The sequence below is a fragment of the Fundulus heteroclitus genome, unplaced genomic scaffold, assembly GCF_011125445.2.
Source record: "Fundulus heteroclitus isolate FHET01 unplaced genomic scaffold, MU-UCD_Fhet_4.1 scaffold_78, whole genome shotgun sequence".
NCBI classification, from domain to species: Eukaryota; Metazoa; Chordata; class Actinopteri; order Cyprinodontiformes; family Fundulidae; genus Fundulus; species Fundulus heteroclitus.
In genome coordinates, this window is record NW_023397230.1 from 907,195 (window position 1) to 930,149 (window position 22,955).

Below are 22,955 nucleotides of genomic sequence, written 5' to 3' on the forward strand. Positions count from 1 at the left end.
GCTCATGATGGGGTTTCACTTAAATATTACAGGCATCTGATAAAGACAAGACAAAGATTTAAATGAAGGGTTGATCAGATCTTTTTGGCGCCACATGTCTGTACAGCAAACGATTAAAGGAATGATATTTTATGTAGAAGAGAAACATGAATCTCACGCTTTCGCGCACCCACAGCTGACGAATGGAAACGTTTTGCTGCCAACAGGGGGCAGTGTTGGACACCACGCCAACAAGCGTGGCCCTCAGCAGCTGCAATCAGGCTCTTCGGGCTCTTCAGTTCTCGACAGGAAGCGATGTGCGGGGTTTATCAGACACACGCATCAGAGGGGCGTTCAGATCCGCAGATACTGAACTCAGAAGGAGAAACAAAACGGGACTATATCAAAGTGTAACAAGCTCACACTTTGTTTTTAAGCAACAGGAATCAGATGGGTGGTTACTTTTTTAATCCCCTCTGCTACCTTAAGTGACTGCTGTTTGGTATTTTCTATGTCCAGGCAGAGAGCAGTGGTTAAATGTGCGCTCTGTGATGGTCGACTATGACACCTTGGACCCTTTGGTCAGACGAGATTCTTTCCAGGACCGATCTCAAGCAGGTAAAATGGCTTTTATTCTTTTCTTTTTTTATCCTTCCTGCTCTGTCCTTTACTCTGGATTTGGGTTGAATCTGCTGATAATGTGTCCTTTGATTGGAAAACATAAAAACACGAGAGTTGCAGTGTTGTGATGTCTTAAAAACACCTGAATGATGCACTTACACATTGGAGAAACCTTTTTACAATACAAAACTAAAATGAAACTACGTAAAAACCATGAACGCATATAAACATAAGCATATGTAAACATTATTGTAACAATTCATGGTTATATTGGCAATGTCATTTTAAGTAAAACAAGCCTTCATTACATAAGGAAAAAACAACATGATTATGAAAAACCTCTATTTAATTTTTTTTTGCCTTTTTACTTTTATTTGTTTTTATTCATTGTTTATGGCTTTTCATTCACAAGCACATATACTGAAATTTTATTATTAACAGTCTTTAAAGTATTTTATGCAGGTAAATTTTTTATCTTTTGTATTTTTTTCAATATTTTATTCATCTGTTGCTTATGATGTATTCTACAGTTTTTATTTTCAATTTTTTTCTGAACTTATGTTTTTTTTTTTATTCCTGATTTTTACAATTTTTATTTCATATGTTTTTTTTTAAAAAAAATACATTTTTCTCTTGGCTATTTTATTTAGAACTTTAATCTTTTTTACATCCATCCATTCTTTGCCTATAGCCGCTTATTCAGGCTCGGGGGGCTCTGTCTGTCCAGCAGTCAGTTGGTGAGAAGTGGGGTACACAGGCAGCACAGGACAAAGAACCATGCACACATTCATACCTAAATTCAATTAGAGAGGCCAGTCAACCCAACATGTCTGTTTTTGAACTGTGGGTGAAGTTATCTGGAGAGATACCATGCATGGACAGGGTGAACATGCAAACTCAATTTATTTGACAAGATAATGTGAAGGCATTTTACATGGTTTATCTTACAGTTGCCTGATATTTTCTAATAGTTTGTGCTAAACATCTTTGAAAATATTTTTTATGTTAAATAATTAGTTGATATATTTATTTGACCTCTTCTGTTCATGCTTGCTTTTCTTTTCTTTCTTTTCTTTTTTTTACTTTAGTCATCTGTTTTTCAAGAGGTTGAGGATTTAGAGCTGTTTCAGTGTTGCCTTCTCTTGTCCTGGCAACACTTGGGATGACAGTGTGTGTTACTTATATCTCAACTCTTTTAGAAATACAGACTTTATCTATTTTAATATTTAGATGAAAATATAAGCAAATAAAAACAGCCTGGTTAAAGTTTTTATTTTCATCAAAACTGTTTTCTTCAGTAAGAGAGCAGGGAAGTATCAGCCAGTCTTCACCATTATGAACCTATTTAGCCTCTGACACATTCTAGTTTTGATTACATTCCTTCTGCTTTCAGTCTTTTTAAAGAATCAGTTTAAAACAGGCATAGATATATGATTGAATAATTTGACAAGAAAGAAACAGCTGTTTTCCGAATATTAATTATTTAAAAATTAAATAATTAAATTTTGTGCTGATGTATGCTGACTGCTCTGTTGTGGTTCCTTTCCCTTCATCCGCAAAACATCTCATAATCGTAGAAGCTTAGTGGCAAAGACTTTCCTTTTTAACGTTTCCGGCAATTAGCGTAGACACAATCAACACAATGAAGAGTTTAGACGCTGTGGATCCCCCCCCCCCCCCCCCCCCCCCCCAGAACGTTTCCAGCTCTCCAAAATAAAGAGGCAAAAAAAAAAAAAAAAAAACACCAACTCAAAATCACAAAATCCCACAGCAGACAGCTGAAACAATGGCTTTAAGCTGCTGTTGAGGTTTCAGCTCCAGCTGTTTTATGCCCTGGCTAAATCTGCCCCTGCCAGCCATGTAATTTAGATTTAAAGACATGTGGAAAAGTGGCACGTAAACACGGAAAACACACAGGCACACAGGGCTGCCTGCAGGAATCTGGTACTCCGCTGCTCCTGACACCGTTGTTTTGGAGCTCAGGAGGTTCTACTTGTAACACCTTACACTTCTCTGCTGCTTCCATCGCTCAGTTCCTTCATCTTGCTTTATCTCCTCTCCTTCTATCTGCACTGCTCCCAGGTTCAAGTTGCAGGTTGCAATTTATCCAGCAAATTCCCCATCCCCCTTCTCCCCCAGATCCCGCCTCCATGTTTACATTCTCCTCTCCAAATTTGGGCAGCTCAAGGTCCTTGTGGAGTTTTTTTTTTCCCCCCTTGAAAGTGTATTGTGTGTGTGTGCGCGTGCATGTGTGTGTGTGTGTGGCCAGTGGATCATCCACCCTCTTGGTTTCCTTCCTTTCCTGAGATGAAAACGCATGAGTGCACCCTTCATCCACACAGCTACCTGTGTCGTCCAGGACAGGATGCAGGGGGCAGGGACAGAAAACATAGGGGAAGAAAAAAAAAAAAAACAAAGTGCTGAAGGCGGGGATTTGAAGTGCAGCAACATGAGAGAGAGGAAGGAGAGAGTATGGGAGAGGAGAGGAGGGGGGGGGACACACACCAGAGGGCTGTTAGCACCTTAGGATACGCTGGTCTTCCTGCTGCTGAGAGGACGAAACGCCAAAAGCTGAGAGAGGAGCTGCTCTGAAACTTTTGCAGACTGCTTTCCCTCTCATCCTTCTCTTTCCTTTCCTCTCTGCCTGTCATTCGTTTCTCCTCCTCTTTCTCCGACTCCCGGATGGAGGCTTGGGCAAAGTATTTCCATCCTGTTTCCAGACAGCAGAGCGGACAGTGAAAGTTTCCTGCCGGCTGCGGGTAGAGTAAGCTCTTTTATTTCTTCTTGGACAGATTGAAGCGTTGGTCTCTTGGATCTCTGTTAATCAGTTTATGAGCGCCACTGTGGGAAAAATCCTCCTGGAGCCGCTGGGAAGTTTTTTTTTTTTTTTTACCATGCATCTCTGGCGTTTCACTTTTATTGCTTCCCTGCACTCGAGAGGCTCCGCTCATACAGCTGTGGTGTGCACTGCATGTACTGCAGTGGTTACTGTGCAATGTTTTTCCTGCTTTATCAACATCATACAGCCTTAACTGGAGGAGATATTTATTTTTTAAGTTGCTTAGTTCTGCCTGACTCTGTATGTTTTAGGAATTTAACAACAAACTAGAAAGCAAAAACATAAATTTCATATATTTAGCAAAGAAACAAATTATTTTTAAATACAGAAATGGATATTTGAAAAGTTACATGAATTTTTTGTTCTTATTGAACATAATTTGTGTTGTAAATAATGTTATGGCAAAATTGTCCTAGTCTTTTGCAATATTTCTTAAAAAAACATAAACATGGATTTTAAACCACAAAAGTTCAAAGATTCAAGCACATAAATGGAAAGTTGAGTGGAAAGGAAAAAGTGTGGTAGAAAAAGGTCCCCAAGTCAGTCATCTAACAGGAAATTTTCGGAGCACTTCACACTTCCCTCTGCTGACAAGCTTTATGGAGATTCTGTTTTGATTTTCCAGCCGGACCTGGCACCTTTTCACACTGCTAATAGTAATGTTAGTCCATTTATTGAAGGGTCGCCACAGCAAGTCAATGCAACTTGACAGAGTGTTGCTCTTCCTGACGCAACCAGGATTCAAACCCAGGTCCCACGTGTCAAAAACTCAGACTTGGCCTGCTATACCACTCAGGGAACTCCCATAGCTAACAGTAATAATGTCTGCTTCAGTGACCATCGTATCACTGAGCTCCAACTTCCAGCAACCACCAGAGGATATATAGGGTATTGTCAAGCGTGAGATGAGAGACATGACGAGCTGATGGCTGCTGTCAAAGCAACAACTCCGCAGCGCCACAGGCTGATCGCCTCCATGCGCCGTAATTCATGCAAAAGGAGAGCCAACCAAGTATTGACTACATATATTGTGCAGAACATAGACATATTTAATGGGCTGACAGTTATATATCAAACATCTCCCATTTTATTGGTCTCATCATGTCATTTGTTTTGTTTTATAACCTCTAAGCCATAGTCATCAATATGAACAGAAATAAATGCAATGCATAATTTATATAGTGTAAGAGTTGTTGAATTAAATTACTAAAAAACATCAACTTCTCAATAATGTTCTAATATACTGAGATGTACATATGCTGTCTGTTAGGGGAAATACATATAAAACAATTGCTGAATCCAACTTTTATCACACAAAACAGGGCTATATCAATTTGTAATAAAACAGATTGTGGTCAGTTGGTTTCTTCATTACAAATGGCCTTTTTTCAGGATTAGCGGATTTTCATGTTGGTCAAATAATGTTTAATGTTTTAATCCTCCAAACTGTGTGCAAAAGTTGTTCCAAAATAAATAAAATAGTCTTAGGGGAAAGATTATGTTTATAAAAGCATAAATTATAAGTAATTTGAGGAAAAGATGTGTTTCAATTGCACGGACATGAATTTAATTCATTTGATGAACAACTGGAAACTTGTAAAACACTGTATTTACTACAGGGGTTTAGGGTCTTCTTCAAGTTTTGATGGATTCTTTTTTATATTTTATGAATTGTTTTGTTTAATGAAGACTTTGCAAATTCCAGACTGACAAAAGTACTTTTAATTTTTCTCTATTGTGTCTAAATTTACAGATTAGAGTCCAAACCCTAAAAGAAGATAACATATTTAGGTTCGGTGAAATGAGCCCCTCCTCAATCTACCAAGGGTTGTTTCTCTCCCCTTAATTTAGTTATTGTAAAATTGCCCAAATATCGTTGATTTATTGAAAACACGAGCAAAGTGGAAAAATCTGGATCTGGATAAAGATCTTTGTCTCATTTAGTGTGAGATCCTACAGGCTGGGAGACCTGCAGATCCGATCTCTTGTTGTGCAAACTACACGTGAGTCAACGCACCCTCGCCTCAGTCTGACCTCAGGTAGACGACTGTGACGAACTCGTCGTTTTTCCCGTGACACGCAGGATCACGAGTGGTCCTTTCAGCGCGCACAGAAAGGGGCCTTGTGTTATCTACACGGAGTGTGTCTCAAGTCATGAATCATGGGCCGTGGTGATGCAGGTGTGGAGTCGCCACTCTGCACGATCAGACAGTGCGCTTTCAGCTACAGATGGAAATTTTCCAGAGGAATGCAAGTGATTCAGAGAAACGTTTACAAGAGGCTGTAAGCAAACATTGTAACAGAAAATTTCTGGAGTGTTGCTTTTCCTCTTATTTTACCTTATTTAGACGACGATAAATCTCAGAGCTGCAGATTATTGCGATGATAAACACCTAAAACTGAGCCTAAAAATTAAGAAAGAAAAAAACTGTGAACTATTTAGCTTATCCTGTCTTTGCAGTAAGACCAGTTTGATTTTGGTACTTTTCTTTCCTTGTAAGGATAAAAAGAAAGAAATGTATTACTTAACAAAATAGTTGTCTGTTGAATTATAAATTATCTATCAGTATTAAACTGCCCAGAATTTAAATAGCATCAATACCGGTTTTGGATTTCAGCGATAAGTTAAATCTTCTATCAATTATTATTATTTTCTTTTTATTCTTGCTATCCTGATACACATTATACATTTGAGGGGAAGTTGGTAGGTGTATATGATGCGAGTGTGGAACTGCAGCGTTAATCTGCAAAATAAAATAAAAAAACTGAAGAATTATTTTTATATTTTTTTCTGTAGAAAAATTAATTGATCTGAAAATATCTGAAGGGATTAAAAGTATCTTCCTTGTATGGTAAATATTTTAAAATTATGTATTCAGTTATCCAGTTATATATGATAACTTATCAGAGGTTTTACTTACCACAGTAAACAAAAATCCGTCAAACTTAAAATATGTTATTACATTGTAATAACTTGCACTTTCTTCAGAAGAAATTGAGGAACATTGACAGAGTAGATAAAACAGAATAAATCAACATGACACAAGAAAATAAAATATGCCTTTAATTTGAAATTTTGACACACATACCTGCGCCAGTGTTTTCCAGTAGCTAGCAGCGGTAATAAGAGAGAGATGTGGCTCTAACTGAGTTGTTACTGACTGACAGGAAACATAGGGCTAACCCTAACGCTTTAGACTGAACAGGAGAGCTGTGAACTGAAACAGCGTAAGAGATTATAAAACTCATCAACATGGTACAACGCTGGTTGTTTCCCTTTGGCTCAAAGCAAACCCTCACAAAAGGTTCAGGTTGTAAAAGGGGAACATCTGGGCAGATCTGGGATCAACGTATTAGAACTGAAAACTCAGAGTACCATGGCGTTATGACATATGAAACAACCAATAGATAAGGTGATACCTCTGGAACTTGAGGGGGGGAGGGCAGGACCAAAACTCTGAAAAATCCCTGCCGTTGGGTGCGAATAACAGGATTGTTCAGAGTTTTTACAGGTCTGCAGCTCCCACAGAGATGTAATTTTTAACCTCCTTTTTCTGAACACATAATGTGTTCACCACTGTCAAATTGGAAGGACCATTTCACCCTGCATAACAAAAAGTGTTTCTGAACAGGATTACTAACTACAGCTTTAACGTTTGCATAAAAACCAACTGTACGTCTTTCAACAATAGAGATTCTCTACTTTTTAAATTTTTTTTTTTTTACCAGGTGTTGTAAACTAACCAGAATGATTTCTATCTCTCTCCAGCTCCTCATCATGTGTCTGAATCTGGAAATAAGAGTTTGTACTCCAAAGTGAGGAAGAAGAGTACTGAAGAGGGAGCTTCATACCGTCGGACCTCTATCAGCCCGAGCTGGAGCGAGAGAGCGCCGTCAGCCAGCAGTGACTCGGGCCTCTCTGTTGCCTCACAGGGGCGGACCGGAGCCGGGCCCAGAAGAGGAGCCAACCAGGACAACTGGAACAAGGCTGAGAAGTTGATCTCAGAGCCAACCTGGGCTCTTCTGGAGGTCATGACTGAACTGGGTTCTTCTTGTGCTGGAGAGAGAAAGGTGACCAGGGATGAGTCTGGACTGGGAACCACCATCAATGGAGAGGTTTCTTCAAGCGAGAGGGAGACCGATATTCTGGATGATGAGGATGAAGATTCTGCCTTAGGGGCTCCAAACTCAAGTAGTGTTTTCTCAAACGTTCTGCCTGGAACTCGGAGACAAACCCAAACGGAGTACTCCACTCACTCCTGGGTCCGACAGCATCAGATGGTGGAGCCGATCTCTGAGCGGGGATCCGGCAGCAGAGAGAGACCGGCCCCTCTGAGGGCTCCTGAAACACCAGCGCGAGGATTAAGCAGCAGGGAGGCAGTCAAGAGAGGCCTCGTAGATCAGGACATCAAACCTGCCAGCGCTACTTCATCCTGTCAGGAAGACGAGATGGAGTCCTTAGCGACAGACATGGACGAGTCCATTGAGCAACTGAATCAGCTGATTCTGGACTTGGACCCCACTTTTGTGCCAGTTCCCACTCGGTGTTCCCCTCTGTCCCGCTCAGCCTCTCTGCACACCAACGGCCTCAGCCAGAAAGGACAAACCCATCAGTCAGGTAAGGTCAGACAAAAGGCTTGATCCAAGATGTGTCCGAGCTGTTAAAAATGTCAGGTCACCCCAAATTCGTGAGCAGTCACAACAGGGTGATTTTGTGGTTGTACAGAAAGATTATCTGCCAGTATAAAGTAATATATAGTAATGAAGTTTCTTGTTAAATGGAGTTTGCAATTGCAATTCACAATTTCCATGTCAAAAGTTGAGAATAGGCCTGTAAAAAATTATGAAAGACAGAAACCATCCATCCATCCATCCATCCATCCATCCATCCATCCATCCATCCATCCATCCATCCATCCATCCATCCATCCATCCATCCATCCATCCATCCATCCATCCATCCATCCATCCACCCACCCACCCACCCTCCAGGTTGCAGAGCGTTCTACTCTACTCCCTTTGGCCATTTTTGTATTATGCTGGGGGATAGTGTATTGAATTGTGTGGGTTAATGCAACCAAAAACCAAACATTTTGACTTATCCACTCGAGGCTTCGGCATCCTTCAGGTTGGACTACAAAACAGCGAAGAAAAATGGCGGATTTTCGAAATTGGTAGGCTGGAAGTCTATGACCTTGTTTAGCAGCTCCATTGGAAATGTTGTGATGTAATCGTTCACAAATCATAATATGGAATAAAGACAACTGAAGGGCTTGAAAATATGACCCAAACAGAATATAAAGATATCTACGCAGAACCTGGAGGCACTAATTTTAACCTTTCTGCACTCTTAGAGACTCCAACTACACAACAAAATGTATTCAAGGACTAAAAAAGGGAACTTTGCATGTTATGTCCCCTAAACCCCAGCCCTGGGTTTAAGGCAAGTTCTCCTGAATTTGTAACATGTTTAAATCAAATTATGTTTTCATCAGCAATTACAAACTCCATTTAAACACAGATGTGCAGAATCACCAGAAATGTCAAAATAGTTTGAACAACATGATTATTTTATGATGATTATTTAATTATTTAATATGCAATTGCTGTAAAGTTACTTTCCTCCCTCAGTACTGGGGGCTGGAACCTATGGGGGTTTTGCTTTAGATTCATTGCTCCAAATGCTGTTGGTGTGTCAGAAAAGTGTATTTTGAAATGTAAGTGTTTGCTTTGAAAGGCAATGAAAAAAAACTACTTTGTTCATGTATGTACAGGTTTTAAGAAATATTTACCCTTTAACAGATTAAAAGGGTAAAGTTTAAGAGGCAAAACGTCTTCTCGTGATGGGCAGCTTCAAATGATGTAACATTTTTTCATTGTCTTTCATCCTGTATGAAGTAAATCTTATCATTTGTGCCAATCCTCAAGGCTTCTCCATAGCGCCCGAATGTCAGCTTACGATATATGTACGTTTTTCTCTCTCAATAAGACACAGCGAGTATTGCGTCGAGATTTGTTATGCAGATTATGAAACTATGCAGAAACCATTATATATAATTATTTAAAAAAAGCTACGTTTCAACAATCTTCTAAAAATAAGGCTGGGAAGAATAAACGTCAAAGCAAACAATACAACACTGAGAAGATTGCGATAAGAGAAATAGAATACCATTTATTGTTGTTCGACGGGCCTGGCACTACTCAGAAGTTCAAATATCTCAGTTGTTATCTACAGTATTTTTTTTGGGGTGAATTGACCATTTATACTGGAAAAAGACTGTAGCATGCCTCACTTAGCTAAAAGCACCAGTGCTATAGCGTGTCCATGGGTCAATGAAGCTTGCATACTGGATTTGCTTGTTCAGTTCTGCTGATTCAGACAGTCATATTTTTCAGGTTTAAAGCACCACTCAGAGGTAAAAATTTCTATTAAAGACAGGAATATGTCTATTTGTTGTAGATGAGGGGTTTGTAAACGTGGGTGCTTGCTGAAAGGTCGGACGAGTTTGCTTGAACAGGTAGTGGGCGACTCTGCTGTGAATGCAGTGGAAAATCAAGACCTCTGCGTGTGTTTACTTTAGTTTTTGTCTTATTATCAGTGGAAATACACAGACCCAGAGGTTACACAATGCAACCACACACACAGTGAAGAGATTAAAGTGACAGAACAATGCCCCAAGCTTCACACGTCCCGCTGAACACATTTCAGTCCATCAAATGTTAAGACGGCACAACTGAGAAACAGCTCATGTGGGAGAATATGTTGACAGGACAGCTATTAGTTGTGCACCTCACAAACATGGTCACAAAAGTGGCATAATTGTTGAAAGAAGCCCGTAGTCCCCTTTGCCTTTTGCTGAAAGCCATGTCGGTTACAGGAGTAATGTGGATTAAGATGTTCTGGTCAGAAAAGACCAAAAATTTGGCTTATATAAAAAGGCCACGTTTGACAGAAAACCAAAACCCAGCCAGAGTTTTGTGGAACCCGACTGAAGCGCCAACCAAGAGCTCGGGAGTCACGAGTTGAGTAGTGAAGATAGAGTTGAAGAGGAGTTCAATAAATAAACAAAGCTTGCAAGATGGCAAGGAAACAGGAACCTGGAACACAGTGAAGATGACTAGAACAGAGTAGATGGACGGAGGATAGACGCAGGCTAAACTAACTGAAGGAGAAAGACTTCCCAATTAAGGACTTATTTGTGTTGGTGTATGCCTAGCACCTAAATTCATTCAAATAGTTGAAATGTGAGAAGATGTTGGTGCTATTGTCAATCTACTTTACCCAGGCATTGTACGTTGAGTTTCACAGTCACGGCATATAATTAAGGAAAACAGCGTCGTGTTATTTACACAGAAGGCACTTGAACGTCTAGTTTAAATATTTTGTTGATGTCAGTTTTCTTCTTTAACAAGGAGAAGAAATTACAGATTTCTACTCCTGAAATTTCGTTTCATGCTGGCCTGATATGGGTGTACATAACATGCATATTGACGTCATGATTGTTTACATGCAAGGAATAAGCAACACCTCATGGCGGTTTGAGTTAACAAAGGATTATATCCTGTTTCAGGGTGGAATAGTTTGAACTGGTGGGGGACAAGTAGATCTGTTCATAGGGGTAGAAATATGAGTGGCGCTTGAAAGGGAGATGTGGGCATTGAAGCACGTCACAGCTTCTGATATTTTTTCAGTCCATAGCTTAAGTGGGTATTTTTTTTATGAAATATTGACTAAACATACTTGGCTATACTTTGCCACTGCTACATATTCATATAAATAGGGGTGCTGGGCTAATGGGCTTCTTCTTTACTCAAATACATGTTTATTAACTATGAAGGCTCTGAAACCAATAGCTTTAATTCGTACACAAAAGGTATGATTGACCCTTTCACCACTGCAAGGCAGTCCAAAATGAGTTTTCCAAGCAAATCGACAGGTGGCCCTTTAGTTCAAATAAACTGTGCATGGCAATGTAACGAGTGGGAACTGATTCAGGATAAAATATATATATATATATATATATATATATATATATATATATATATATATATATATATATATATATATATATATATATATATATATATATATATATATATATACTTTTTGCATGTGGAAAAATTTGGAAATAGCAAACGAGAAAAAGTAAACAAATTGGTAACTTACAGTTTGATGCATTTGTAGACTGACGAATAACACATACTATAAATGTATAGCGGTTTACAGGGCCAAACCAGCTCACCAAATCATTGATGATGCATTTTTTGGAAGGATATTTATCTCCCCACGCTGCCTCTCCTTGACTGTTTCTTCTCAGTCTGCTGGCACATGCTATATGATGACTTCACTGCACCGTGTCGACTGGGACGGTGCCTGGAGGAAGCAGCCAGGCCCGTTCTGTGACCTCTCTGTCACTCATTTGTTTTCTTGTGTCATACGAGGGTTGTCTCCGCTTTGAAGCCCTCTGCATGAAAAGCAGCTGTTCAATCCGGACTGACCTCAGAGCAGGGTGATTAGGGTTTATCTGCAAAATTTCAAAACCTTTCAGACTTGTCAGGAATGTCTCCTTAGCGTCTTTCTGCAACATTTAACCTCTCATCCTTTTACTTATTAGTTTCGGCAGCAACCTAGAATGTGTTTGCCGGAAATGGTGCCTGAGTGTTTGTACATAACACAGATCCATGTGTCAAAGCCTTGGGAGGGGGGGCGGGGGGGGGAGGGGGGTGCTGACTGTTCCTGCAGGGCACAATTTAAGCTGCAGCTAACACTTGACTTGGTCCGTTATTACAGTGAGTGTTTTTCAGGGGATGGTTTTGGAGGAACTTGTAAGCGTTCAGGAATGCTTTTGAAGTTTTGACAGGACGCCTTCGCCCTCTCATCTTCCTGAAAAGAGTACAATGCTGTAACAAATATGGCGGACATTAGGTGATACTTGAGACTTCCATGGAAGCTCCTTTGGCAGGCTTGCCACGGGGACAGTAGCTGGATTAGTTTCAGTGGCTCATTCCAGCTTTTCTTTCATGAGACTTTTGGGGTGATGAAAACCGAGCTCTTACAAATTTTAGCCTCTGTGTCGGTGACTCTCAAACTACGTAGCTCTCGACCCACAGAGTACCAGTAGGAGAGACCTCAGACCCAAGCATAACATGTTGAAGTGTCTGAACATCAGTGGTAAATCCCTAAAACGATGGCATAATGACAAATCCAACTGCCTCTATGATCTTTACCGTGCTTTTTGTCCACTTATGACTACTGTTTTCGTCCCTTTACAATTCTCATAATGAGGAATGTGTTCCAAGCAACTTTTTTTTATTTGATAGCCAAAGTGGAAGTGCTGTCTGAGTAGTGCAGTCAGTCAGTAAGGAAGGAGGTAGCAAAAGGAGCCTATATGCTTTCTCCCGCGGCTAATTTAGCAGAGGAACCTTGCGATGTCCCTTACCAGTGCTAAGGAGCTACGAGGAATCCCAAAATCCTTTGCAAGACATGACATATAAGCACAGCCCACCTCAGGTTCACCTGTTCCTCATCTAATCAACCTCCAACCGCACCTGTTATCTGCTGCACATAGCTCACCTCAGTGCCTACCTCTTTGCCAGATTTGTTCGACCGCATTTGCCAGTGGAGATCCAGCATTTTCTTACTCACTTCCTGATATTGACCATTGTTCTTCGACCTCGGATTCTGTCCCTTTGCCTAGCCCTTGACGGATCCTCTCAGCAAATCTGATTACTGAGCAACGACCCTTGCTCTGATTTAGCACCCATGATCCCTGCCTGCGCCTCCTTTTTGCCCCTGTGTGTATGACCATTGCCTGTAAACTGGTTCTGTGTTCGAGTTCTGGACATAGCCTGAAAGAAGAGTTTTTTTTGTCAATTTGTGTTTTAAAGTTACACAGACTGTCCTGTTTAATGCATAATTCAATACCCCCACCCCATCTGGTCAAAACCCCAGCACTTTCCTTTTCCATGCCTTCTCTGATAACATTGAAGCCAGTTCTGTTTGGCACACTTTAAAGCAGCCCAGTGCTTCCAAGGAGAGTCCATTGCTGAGGTTTTAATAAACCTTTTTGAAGTTTATCCATTCTAGTGTGTTTGGCTGAATTTCGGAGTCCCCAGCGTGGGTCTTTACACATTTCCTGAAAATTATCTGAGATCTTCTACTTGATCTTTTACAGTATCTGAACCCAACTTTACCCTTCCTAGGATAACGCTGAATGCCGTCTATACCTGGAACAGGTTGACAGACAACAATGAGACAATGGGACAACCATGCACACACACAGTTATACCTAAGGACAATTTAGAGGGACCAATTAATATAGGTGTCCTGTTTTTGACTGTGGGAGGAGGCTGCTGAGCTCATTGAGGTTTTTCCTCAACAACTTTCCATGCCAGCACACCTCAAGACGCCAACAACATCAATATTGTCATCTTCGTAACAACAGCATGTGGAGATGCAGGTATAGGGCTATCTGTTATCTGTAAAGAGTGCCCAGCAGAGCATGCCAGCTGGCGCTTTGATTTTAACATGGAGCTGCACACTGTCAGGCTACGTTGGTGAGCGCTGTCAGAAGCAATATATATATACAACCTAAAATCTGGTTTTAGCTGATCACGTTAAGAGCTTTACGGCAAGACTCTGCAGCCTAAAGTGGATTTTGATTTAAACTGAAACGTGTTTAAAGTGATATTAGAAAGCCAGTGAGGAATGCTTGTGCTTTGCTTCCACTCCTCCTCTCCCTCCTCCTCATTCTAAATGAAGTCTCAGGGCTTTGACACCATATTTTTTATTTTTTTGTTTTACATTTGAACTGAGGCCTGACAAAAACTCATAATGCTCCTCTGTCCTTCAGCAACCAGCCTATTCATAATATAGTCTATCGCAAAAAGAAATATTCCAGCGAGAAAACGTGCATATTTTAAACAGAGTCTGAACTCAGAGGACAATAGTGTATCCATATCTAAAAAAAAAAAAAAAAAAAAAAAAGATGAAGTGATTGTTCCAGCAGATGTTTTTTTCCGACCAAACGCGGTAATGTTCCACCATCTGTTTACGGTGCAGGCTCTCTTTGTCACACGAGCTTTGCCTCTGCTGATAAAACACACGGATAGAAGGTTTTGTCAAAGGCAAACACCGAGCACTGTCATCGCCCTTTTATTGGCAAGTCAGCATCTGTTTACAGCAAAGGTGTCAATTTAGTTAAATGTCCTGCCTTTTTTTTTTTTTTTTAAGACTAGACTGGTTGGGGGTGTAAATGCGTGTAGCAGCAGAGCACATGACTGTGTTTGAGTCTCTAACGGATTGCGTGTCAGATTATAATCAGTTTTACTGTCTGCCTCCCATCCTCATCCCTCTCCTGCTCCCCCCCTTCTTTATCACTGTTCTCCTGATCAGGGTGGAAACAACAGAAACATGTCAGCGACGTGACAGACTATGCCGGCCCTAAGAGTCCGGGATGGAGAGGAGGTGGACCTGAGAGCTTCACAGGCTCCCCAGCCAACAGTCCGTCCTTCTCAACCTCAAAGGTAAACTCAGTTTGCTCTCAGCTGACAGGCTGTCCGCTAGAAAGAGGTGTGATGATGAACAAACAACCACATTCTCTGCCTGCTTTGCAGCCATTACACACATAATGATGGTGCAAACATATGTAACTTGTTTTATCAGGTAACGTTTCGGAATCATGAATCATTTCGACTTTATTTTAAAAGCATTTGAAGCCATGTAGGCTGCGAAGACTCACACATTTAAAACATGTTATAGTTATAATAAAACTGCTGATGTATCTGTAGATTTAAAAATTGGAAGAAATTTCCACCAAAGGTTTTGTTCGTGATAAAAAGCTAATGTTGTTTTTCTGGCTTCAACAGTTTTCACATGTTTCTCTACCATACTGAAAATGGAATAAAGATTATTCCTTTTAAAAAAAAATAAAAATAACAATATTGAGACTTCTGGGCTAAATATGACTGAGAATCCATGCTGGTCTGATCAGAGCTTGGATTTTGTTGGTTTCTGTCTCTCCACCTGCTTTTGGTTTTTAAAAATATGCAGATTTTTTTTTTCTGATCGCAGGTCCAAAATGTCCATGTTCTCATCTTTAACCTACTTCATAATCACTTTTATCTTTTGACACTGTGCTCCATCATTCCACAAACATAAATCTTGTTCCCTTGGTTTGTTGGACGAAGATGCTGTCGGAGGACGTTTTGATCGCGCTCTTTAATCATTCCAGTGCTCTTGGTCAGTATTGGGAGTACGCTCACCCCGTTGTAGGAGAAGCAACCTCACACATGGATTGTATCAATGCTTAAAAGTCGGGAGAATTTAGCCTGCAGGCAAAGTTAAAAGGGAGGATCCCTCTGAGAAAATAACATTGTATCAGTCTTCTGTTCTCTGTCCTTGTATTTCTTGCAGAATTTCACTGTCTCCTTGATTTTTCTCCAGCTTCCTTGCTGCCCTTCTTGTCCAAATTTCTTCACTGTACGCAAACCTGATGCCAATGATGACCAAGCTCTAAACTGGTCGCAGTTTCATTCTGTTGCACTTTTTCAGTAGGAGTCAGTCCTAGAAGTGGCTGGGGACTCTGGTACGTCCTGAATGTTCCCACGTTGCTGAACCAGAAAAAAACAACATCATTACAGCATCAGATGTATTAGCAGCAGTTTCCTGTATGTGAGCCGTTTTTGAAGCAAAATAAAGTGGCTGCATGCTTTCCTTCAAAAGTATCAGTGGTTAGCACAACAAAACATTGTGTTTTTGTGACTCTTTTATAATAATTAGATTGATAGTGATTTCAGTTGGACTCCTGAGTGAGAATAAAGGGGAAAAACAGTTTTTATTCTGAACTCCTTTTAAGATATTAACAAGGCTGAATATGTGTTGTTTTAATTCCCTGCACAACCGTCTAAAAGCATCTTAACAGTCACCATAAGGAAACGCACCATTTATATATGTTTTGCTCTCTCTGCGTTTTCGTTTAGGAAAGTCTGGACTTTTCTTTCACCCAACATTTTGCCTGCATAGCATCAATGACCTGAGTGTTTACAGCAAAACACAGGCTGCAGCCACACACTGATCACAAGACTGATGTCTGCTGCTCTGTGTTTTCTGTGTGGGGGGGGGGGGGGGGGGGGTCATCTCTTAACACTTAATAAAGAAAAATCTCCACCGTTCCCTCTGTTTTCTCCTCACCTCATTCTCCGTATTGGTCTTTTTTAAAAGCATGGTCATCTCTACAAAACGAACAGCGTGGATTACCGCGGACAGATGGACAACTCTGACGTAATTCCAGCGACTCCATCTTTTCCAGTTTCTCCTCCAACGCCCTATGGTAAGAGACGATGTAGAAAGTGAGCCCCCATGGCCGTGGGTGTGTCTGTGTCTTATCAGTGTTTTCCTTTTCTTTCCAGTGAAACATTTCTCTGAGTTTTCCCAGCTCGGTGCCGGCAGTCAGTGGGACCAACACAGCTGGACACAAGGTAGACTTTCTCCAAAGTGAATGCCCGGCCACATACAGTGCTTTGCAAAACGTGTCCATACCCCTTGAACTTTTTAATTCCTCTCTGTTACACCAAATTGAAACCTATGTGTAAGGCAACACAAAGTTGCACATATTTGTGAAGTGACCAAAAAGTGTAGTGTGGGTTTGATTCCATCTACCTTCCACTACATGTTGATGTGCCCTCGGGCAGTGCTCTCAAACTAATCTGCATCTCTGTATGAACGAGTCTGGCTGGGTGAATGTGGCTGTAGTGAAAAAGTGCTTGACAAAAAATAAATAATAATAATTAAAATTTCGGTCTATTTACCAAAGAAGCACATGTTGCTGCAAGTCTATTGACTTGTCCATCCCTCCCAACGTCACTCTCTCCATCCATTCCTCCCCCTCTCCATTTTATGTACCTGCTTAATCCATGCAGAGTCATGGGGCACTGGTGCCTATCTCCAGCAGCTTTTGCACATTGTATGTATATTTTTTCAAACTCAGCCAGATTAGATAGATAATATTTTTGGACCAGTCATTGTTCATCTGGAAGGTAAAGCTCCACCCAGTCTCTAGTCTTTAGCGGGAGTCTAAGAGGTTTTTCTATAGGATTTCCCTGTATATAGCTCCATGCAGCTATCTATCCACGCTGATCAGCTTCTCTGTTTATACAGCATGATGCTGTCACCGCCAAGCCTTCCCTCTGGGATGGTGTGTTCTGTGGGGAGTTAGCAGTTAGCATCTCCTTCCATATGTTTGTTGCGTCCCCTGCATATCTTGTGGCAAACTTGAAATGAGACATGTTGTGGATTCTTTTCAACAATGTCTTTCTTCTTGCCACTTTTCTGTAAGGCACGATTTGTGAAGTGCACAACAAATAGTTGACCTGCCAACCGATTCTCCCACCTGGGCTGTGGATCTCTGCAGAGCCTTCAAAGTTACTATGGGTCCGCTAGCAAGTCTGCTTTATAGGTTGCCAAACTTTATTATTTCCCTGATAGACGTGTTCATTGGTCCTAAGAGCAGGTGATTAGTTACAATTCATTAAGTTTAGAGGTAACACAATAAAGCATACTCGATGCAAATGTATGCCACCCCTGTCAGTATTTTATGAAAAAAAACATTTAAAACCATTTTTTCCATACATAAAACCCAAACAAACTACATTAAAGTTCATTACTGTAGCAGGACAAAATGGGAAAGATTTCAAAGGTATGAATACTTTTGGTAGGTATTGAGTCTGAGTGTGTGTAATTTAACAGGTTTGCTCCCGATCTCAGATGAACATACACCAGTGGAAGGCTGGGATGTTCTTCTGGCTTTATATGTATATATTTATATGTGTGTATATATATATATATATATATATATATATATATATATATATATATATATATATATATATATATATATATATATATATATATATGCACTCATGACTTTTTGTTTTTGGTGATTCAGAAGCAGACTTTCGAGTCATTAAAGATTAAACGTTAAAATCGTTTCAGAAATGGGCCGTTAGGGCCCAGTGGGATAAGTCGAAGCTGGATTTCTTCTATTAATAGCTGACAGAGGAAAGGACCTATGCTAACAGGATGTCCACTCACGTCCTGTTCTGGGAGGGTCCAGGACGAGAGGGGAGGGTCTGTTGTTGTTTGAACATCCTGCTTGAGCAGATATTCACCTCACAGCTGCGTGTGGAATTTGCTGTAGTGTCAAAAAACATAATTGTCTTTCAGAACCTCATATCTTAAGATGCTTTTGTTTTTCTGTATATACTTTCTGTATGTTAGGTGACACTTTGTGCAGGATTGTTACTGCATAAAGTGTCATACTATTCACAGTGCAATTATTCTTTGCTTCTTTTCGTCTGTTTTATGGTAAACTTGTTCTGCGGAGCAAATGCAACAGGATGGAGGGAGGGATGATGAAAGAGTGTACAGAAAAACACCTGATTTTCTCTCTCTCTGCTAAACAAAGGGCACAAAATGTCTTTTGGTTACAGACATTTTGTGGGTCAGACAACAGCTTCCTGTTTCCCACATAAATGGAAACAGCAGTCTGGCAAACAACTTGCTCTGTCTAGACAGGAGCAGTGAGATTATCTATTAAAATTATTGCAATTTAATTTATAGTCATTATAAATTGTCCCAAGGCTGCACGATTATGAACGAAAGACAAAAAGCTCCTTATTTGAGCTGAACTTACAGGTTTTTATTTGTTTTTGTTTGAGTGTTGCACAATTTAGGCATTACTCTGGAAAAACTCATTTGTTGAAAAATGTTAAAACTACAGCATGTCAGTTGTATAAACCAACCGTATTTTTAGCTTTACAATAACTGTTAGAAATGCAGCTAATGATGCTATTAGAAGCAATAGTTTCTTTTTTGCTGACACATTTAGATGAGCAGATTAGAGTAATGGTTTGCATTTCTGCTGGAAACTAAGAAGGCTGTTCAGCCTGTCAGGCAAAACCTAAATACCCAAATTTCCCATGATTTGAAAGATTTAAACATTTATATTTTCATTAAATTAATTACAGTAATGAATATGCAAATCAGAAAAATACAACCTTATAATAAGACTCCTAAATAAGGGAACAAAAGTAAAAAATAAATAGAGGCATTAATTACACTTTTAATTAGACCATTTTTTTTCTGTGAGAACAACTATATTGAAAATAAGAATGGTTGTGGTAGTCTTATATTTTGATTTGGTTGTTTGCAATGTAACACAAATAAAACACAAAATCCAAACTTTTGTATTGCTGTAGGAACAAACCTGTTCTTAAATTTTGCTTTTTCATCAGAGCCTTTGAAAGTGTTGTCTGGATTGGCCTTTACAAGAAACCTCAATTCAATAAATGCCCTGATATACAAATTTTAGAAGTCATTAGTAGCCTCTATTTTTGTTGCATTTTATTTAATTAAAAACTTTAAGTGGAAGCTAGATTGTTTTATTTTTTTTAGCTTCATGACAACTGTTAAAAACAAATACATGGACATGTTCAGCATCAATTTTCAGGTAGGCTGTGGCATTTAAATAATGCTAAATTGGCACAAAGATGTCAAGAGTATGTAGAGATAATATCTCCCACACTATTACACCACCACGAGAGCTGTTGATATTAGGCAGGATGGATTGAGGGTTAGGTAATGTTTTTCCCCATTTTTCTTTCTGAGCAATTGCAAATTCTAGCTGATAGGAGAGGCACCCAGTGTTGACTCTCACTGTTCCAGACCATCTGCTTAAAGGTTTGACAAGGTGTTGTGCATTCAGAGATTTTCAACATACCCTGGCCCTAACGAGTAGTTGTTTGCGCCACTGTTATATTTCAATCATCTCCAACCAGTCTGACATCACACCTCTGATGTCTGACTTCAACGAGACATTTTTCTCCATTACCACTCACTGGACGTTTTTCATTTTTCAAACCATTTTCTGTGAACCAGTGAGATTTTTATGTTGCTGTGAAAAATCACTTTACATCAACAGTTTTATAAAACACTTAAAGCAGCTTGTCTGGCACCAGCCCCAATGCAATGTGCAATTATTTAAATCCTCTTTCTTCCCCATGTTGATGCTCTGTTTGAATCCAGCAAGTATTCTTCATTCCGTCTAGATGATGCATTGTGGTTAGCAAGCAATCAAAGTGTTGTACCTCTTGAATTTATATGTACAGTAGCATGGACGGCAATGGCCCGTTCACAGGTTGTTTGCTCACTGTTTCAGAAAATGGAACAGGAGCAATAAGGTAATAGAGCTTTGATTAGGATGTGAAACATTGTTATAGTTTATTCTTATCAAACATTTATGACTGACACTTTAAAGACATCACAGTACCACTAGTCTTTTTTATTTGATGTCATAGTGAATCAAACCAAAACATCAACCCTGCTGCACTTTATGTAACATTGCAGAGCTGCATTTTTTTGGCCATGTGAAAGTACACAACTCAATTTCCGCTGTGCACTCATTGTCACATCAGAATAAACAGTGATATGCAGGAGCTCTCCACCGGAGGAAGCGTCGTGCGGTGGAAGGAATGTAGACGAGGCTGCTCGCTGAGGTTTAGCCCAGGCAGATGGCTCTCCCAGGCAAATACTTGACTGTCTGAACTGCAGCGGTCAAAGGTCAGGAGAAAGTCTGTGTCTCAGCATGGACCTCTTCAGATGGCTGTCTGTAATGAGCGAGAGGTAGCTGAATGGCCTTAAAAGCTTCAAGTGCCAATGTGTAGGGATGTTTTATGTTGTAGTAATTGTGGGCCCCCTCTGAGATCCATATGTCAACCAAGGCTGCTCTTTCCGCAGAGATCAAAATGACAGGATAAACGTAATTGTTCACACAATAAATTGCTTTTTAAAGCTGCAGAGTTTTATCCTTTTAAAAACCCAAGCATTTACCCAGAACAAACTTTGATGCCAAAAGGTATTTTTAAAATGGGTACTTTGGAATTGGTAGCTGGAGGGAAAAGATTTGTTATTGTGAGGTAAGAGTATGCTTTCGCTCATAAGGGTGTTGGGATGAAAAATGTCTTAGAATTAGACAAACTTTATTGTCATTGTCAGAGTATATACAAAACGAAATTTCGATGCATACAGCTTACGACAGCGTAATGAGATTGCAGTTGGAATAAGATAACATTACAATATAAAGTGCAGCAGAGATAAGAACAATGCGGGAGAAAAACTGTTTTAAAAAAGTTTGCAGTTTAACTTTCATGTGAAAGCAAAACTAAGAAAGAAATATTTCTGGCTTTTCACTCATTTTCTACCTAACTAAACTACTTTAGCTCCACCTAAACAAAAACTACCAACACAACAGTGAAGATACTTTAGAAATCACGCGGACATTGCAAGTTGATTGGCTTTTATAACAGAGTCTTAAACATTTAAGCAAATAAATGATTCCTCAAAGGACATGTTTTGGATTAGATTTAGTGTGTTTGGAGTTCAAATGTTTCCTAAAACATAAAAAATTTGTATGCTTATTTCCTTTAGTATTTCTCCATGAACAACAGCTTTTTTTAATAAGGCCTTAGCAACGCTACCTTTGGAGCTTGGAGGTCTTTCAGATCTGCCTTGTGTCTTTAAACAGATATAATTATAGTCACCTGAGTTCTGAGCTTATTTCAGAAGACTGTTCTCTATCAGTCCATCCAGCCAGTGTCTTTCACTTCCCTGAGGTCAGGTTGGAAAGAAAACATGTCCAGGATGGGTATTCTTCTGTGGAGAAACACTCTCCTGTTCAATCTTGGGCTTTCCGATGTGTTCCCATGACAACGTTTGTTTTAATCCCTCCAGCATGCTCTAGGTCTGTCCCGGAGTCTCCTCTGAGAGGGGCTTGTCTGGAAAAACCTCCAAAGGTCCCCTTAACAGATGACTCAACCTCCTCGTGTGGAGGAGCAGTAGCTGTTCTCTAAACTATCAGTTCAATTCAAAGTCAAATTCAATCAAATCAGACAGATTGGTCAAAAAGTTGAAACCCAGCAGATTGCATCGAGTCTTGACAAGCCGCATTCACTCCTTCTGAAAGATCCATAGTGGACTGTCGTCTGCATTGTTAATGGCTTTGCAGCAATCCCTCATACTGAGCATGCATGAAGCGACAGTGGAGAGGAAAACTCCCCTTTAACAGGAAGGTAAAACCTCCAGCAGAACCAGGCTCAGTGTGAACGGTCATCTGCCTCGACCGACTGGGAGTTAGAGAAGACAGAGCAGAGACACAACAAGAGAGACAAAAAAGTACAGAAGCACACATTGATCCAGGAATCCTTTCTATATTATAGGGTAATGGCAGACGATCTGCCCCCCTGGATGATGTCACAGCTAATAGAACGCCAGACCAGTTGTACCTACTATGAAGAGAAAAAAAGAGATAACATAATGTTAAAAGTTAAAATGGCAACTAACAATGCAAATTGGAGAGCAGTAGGAGAACTCAGCAGAGTGAGAAAAATAGACTCGGATGTCCTCCATCGGCCTAAGCCTATAGCAGCATAACTACAGAGATAGTTCAAGGTAACCTAAGCC

The 22,955-nt window shown here is 40.0% G+C and overlaps 1 protein-coding gene across 3 annotated transcripts in view; it reads left to right on the forward strand.

The window, feature by feature from the left end:
* si:ch211-191a24.3 (tensin-3) overlaps positions 1 to 22,955 on the forward strand; it is a 63,574-nt gene that overhangs the window by 14,873 nt on the left and 25,746 nt on the right. For all 3 annotated transcript variants that reach the window (XM_012872165.3, XM_036134248.1, XM_012872166.3), the window contains 5 exons: positions 499 to 597; positions 7,209 to 8,057; positions 14,835 to 14,965; positions 16,662 to 16,770; positions 16,850 to 16,918. In XM_012872165.3, coding sequence (XP_012727619.2) covers positions 499 to 597; positions 7,209 to 8,057; positions 14,835 to 14,965; positions 16,662 to 16,770; positions 16,850 to 16,918 — 1,257 coding nt within the window. The remainder of the gene's footprint in view (positions 1 to 498; positions 598 to 7,208; positions 8,058 to 14,834; positions 14,966 to 16,661; positions 16,771 to 16,849; positions 16,919 to 22,955) is intronic.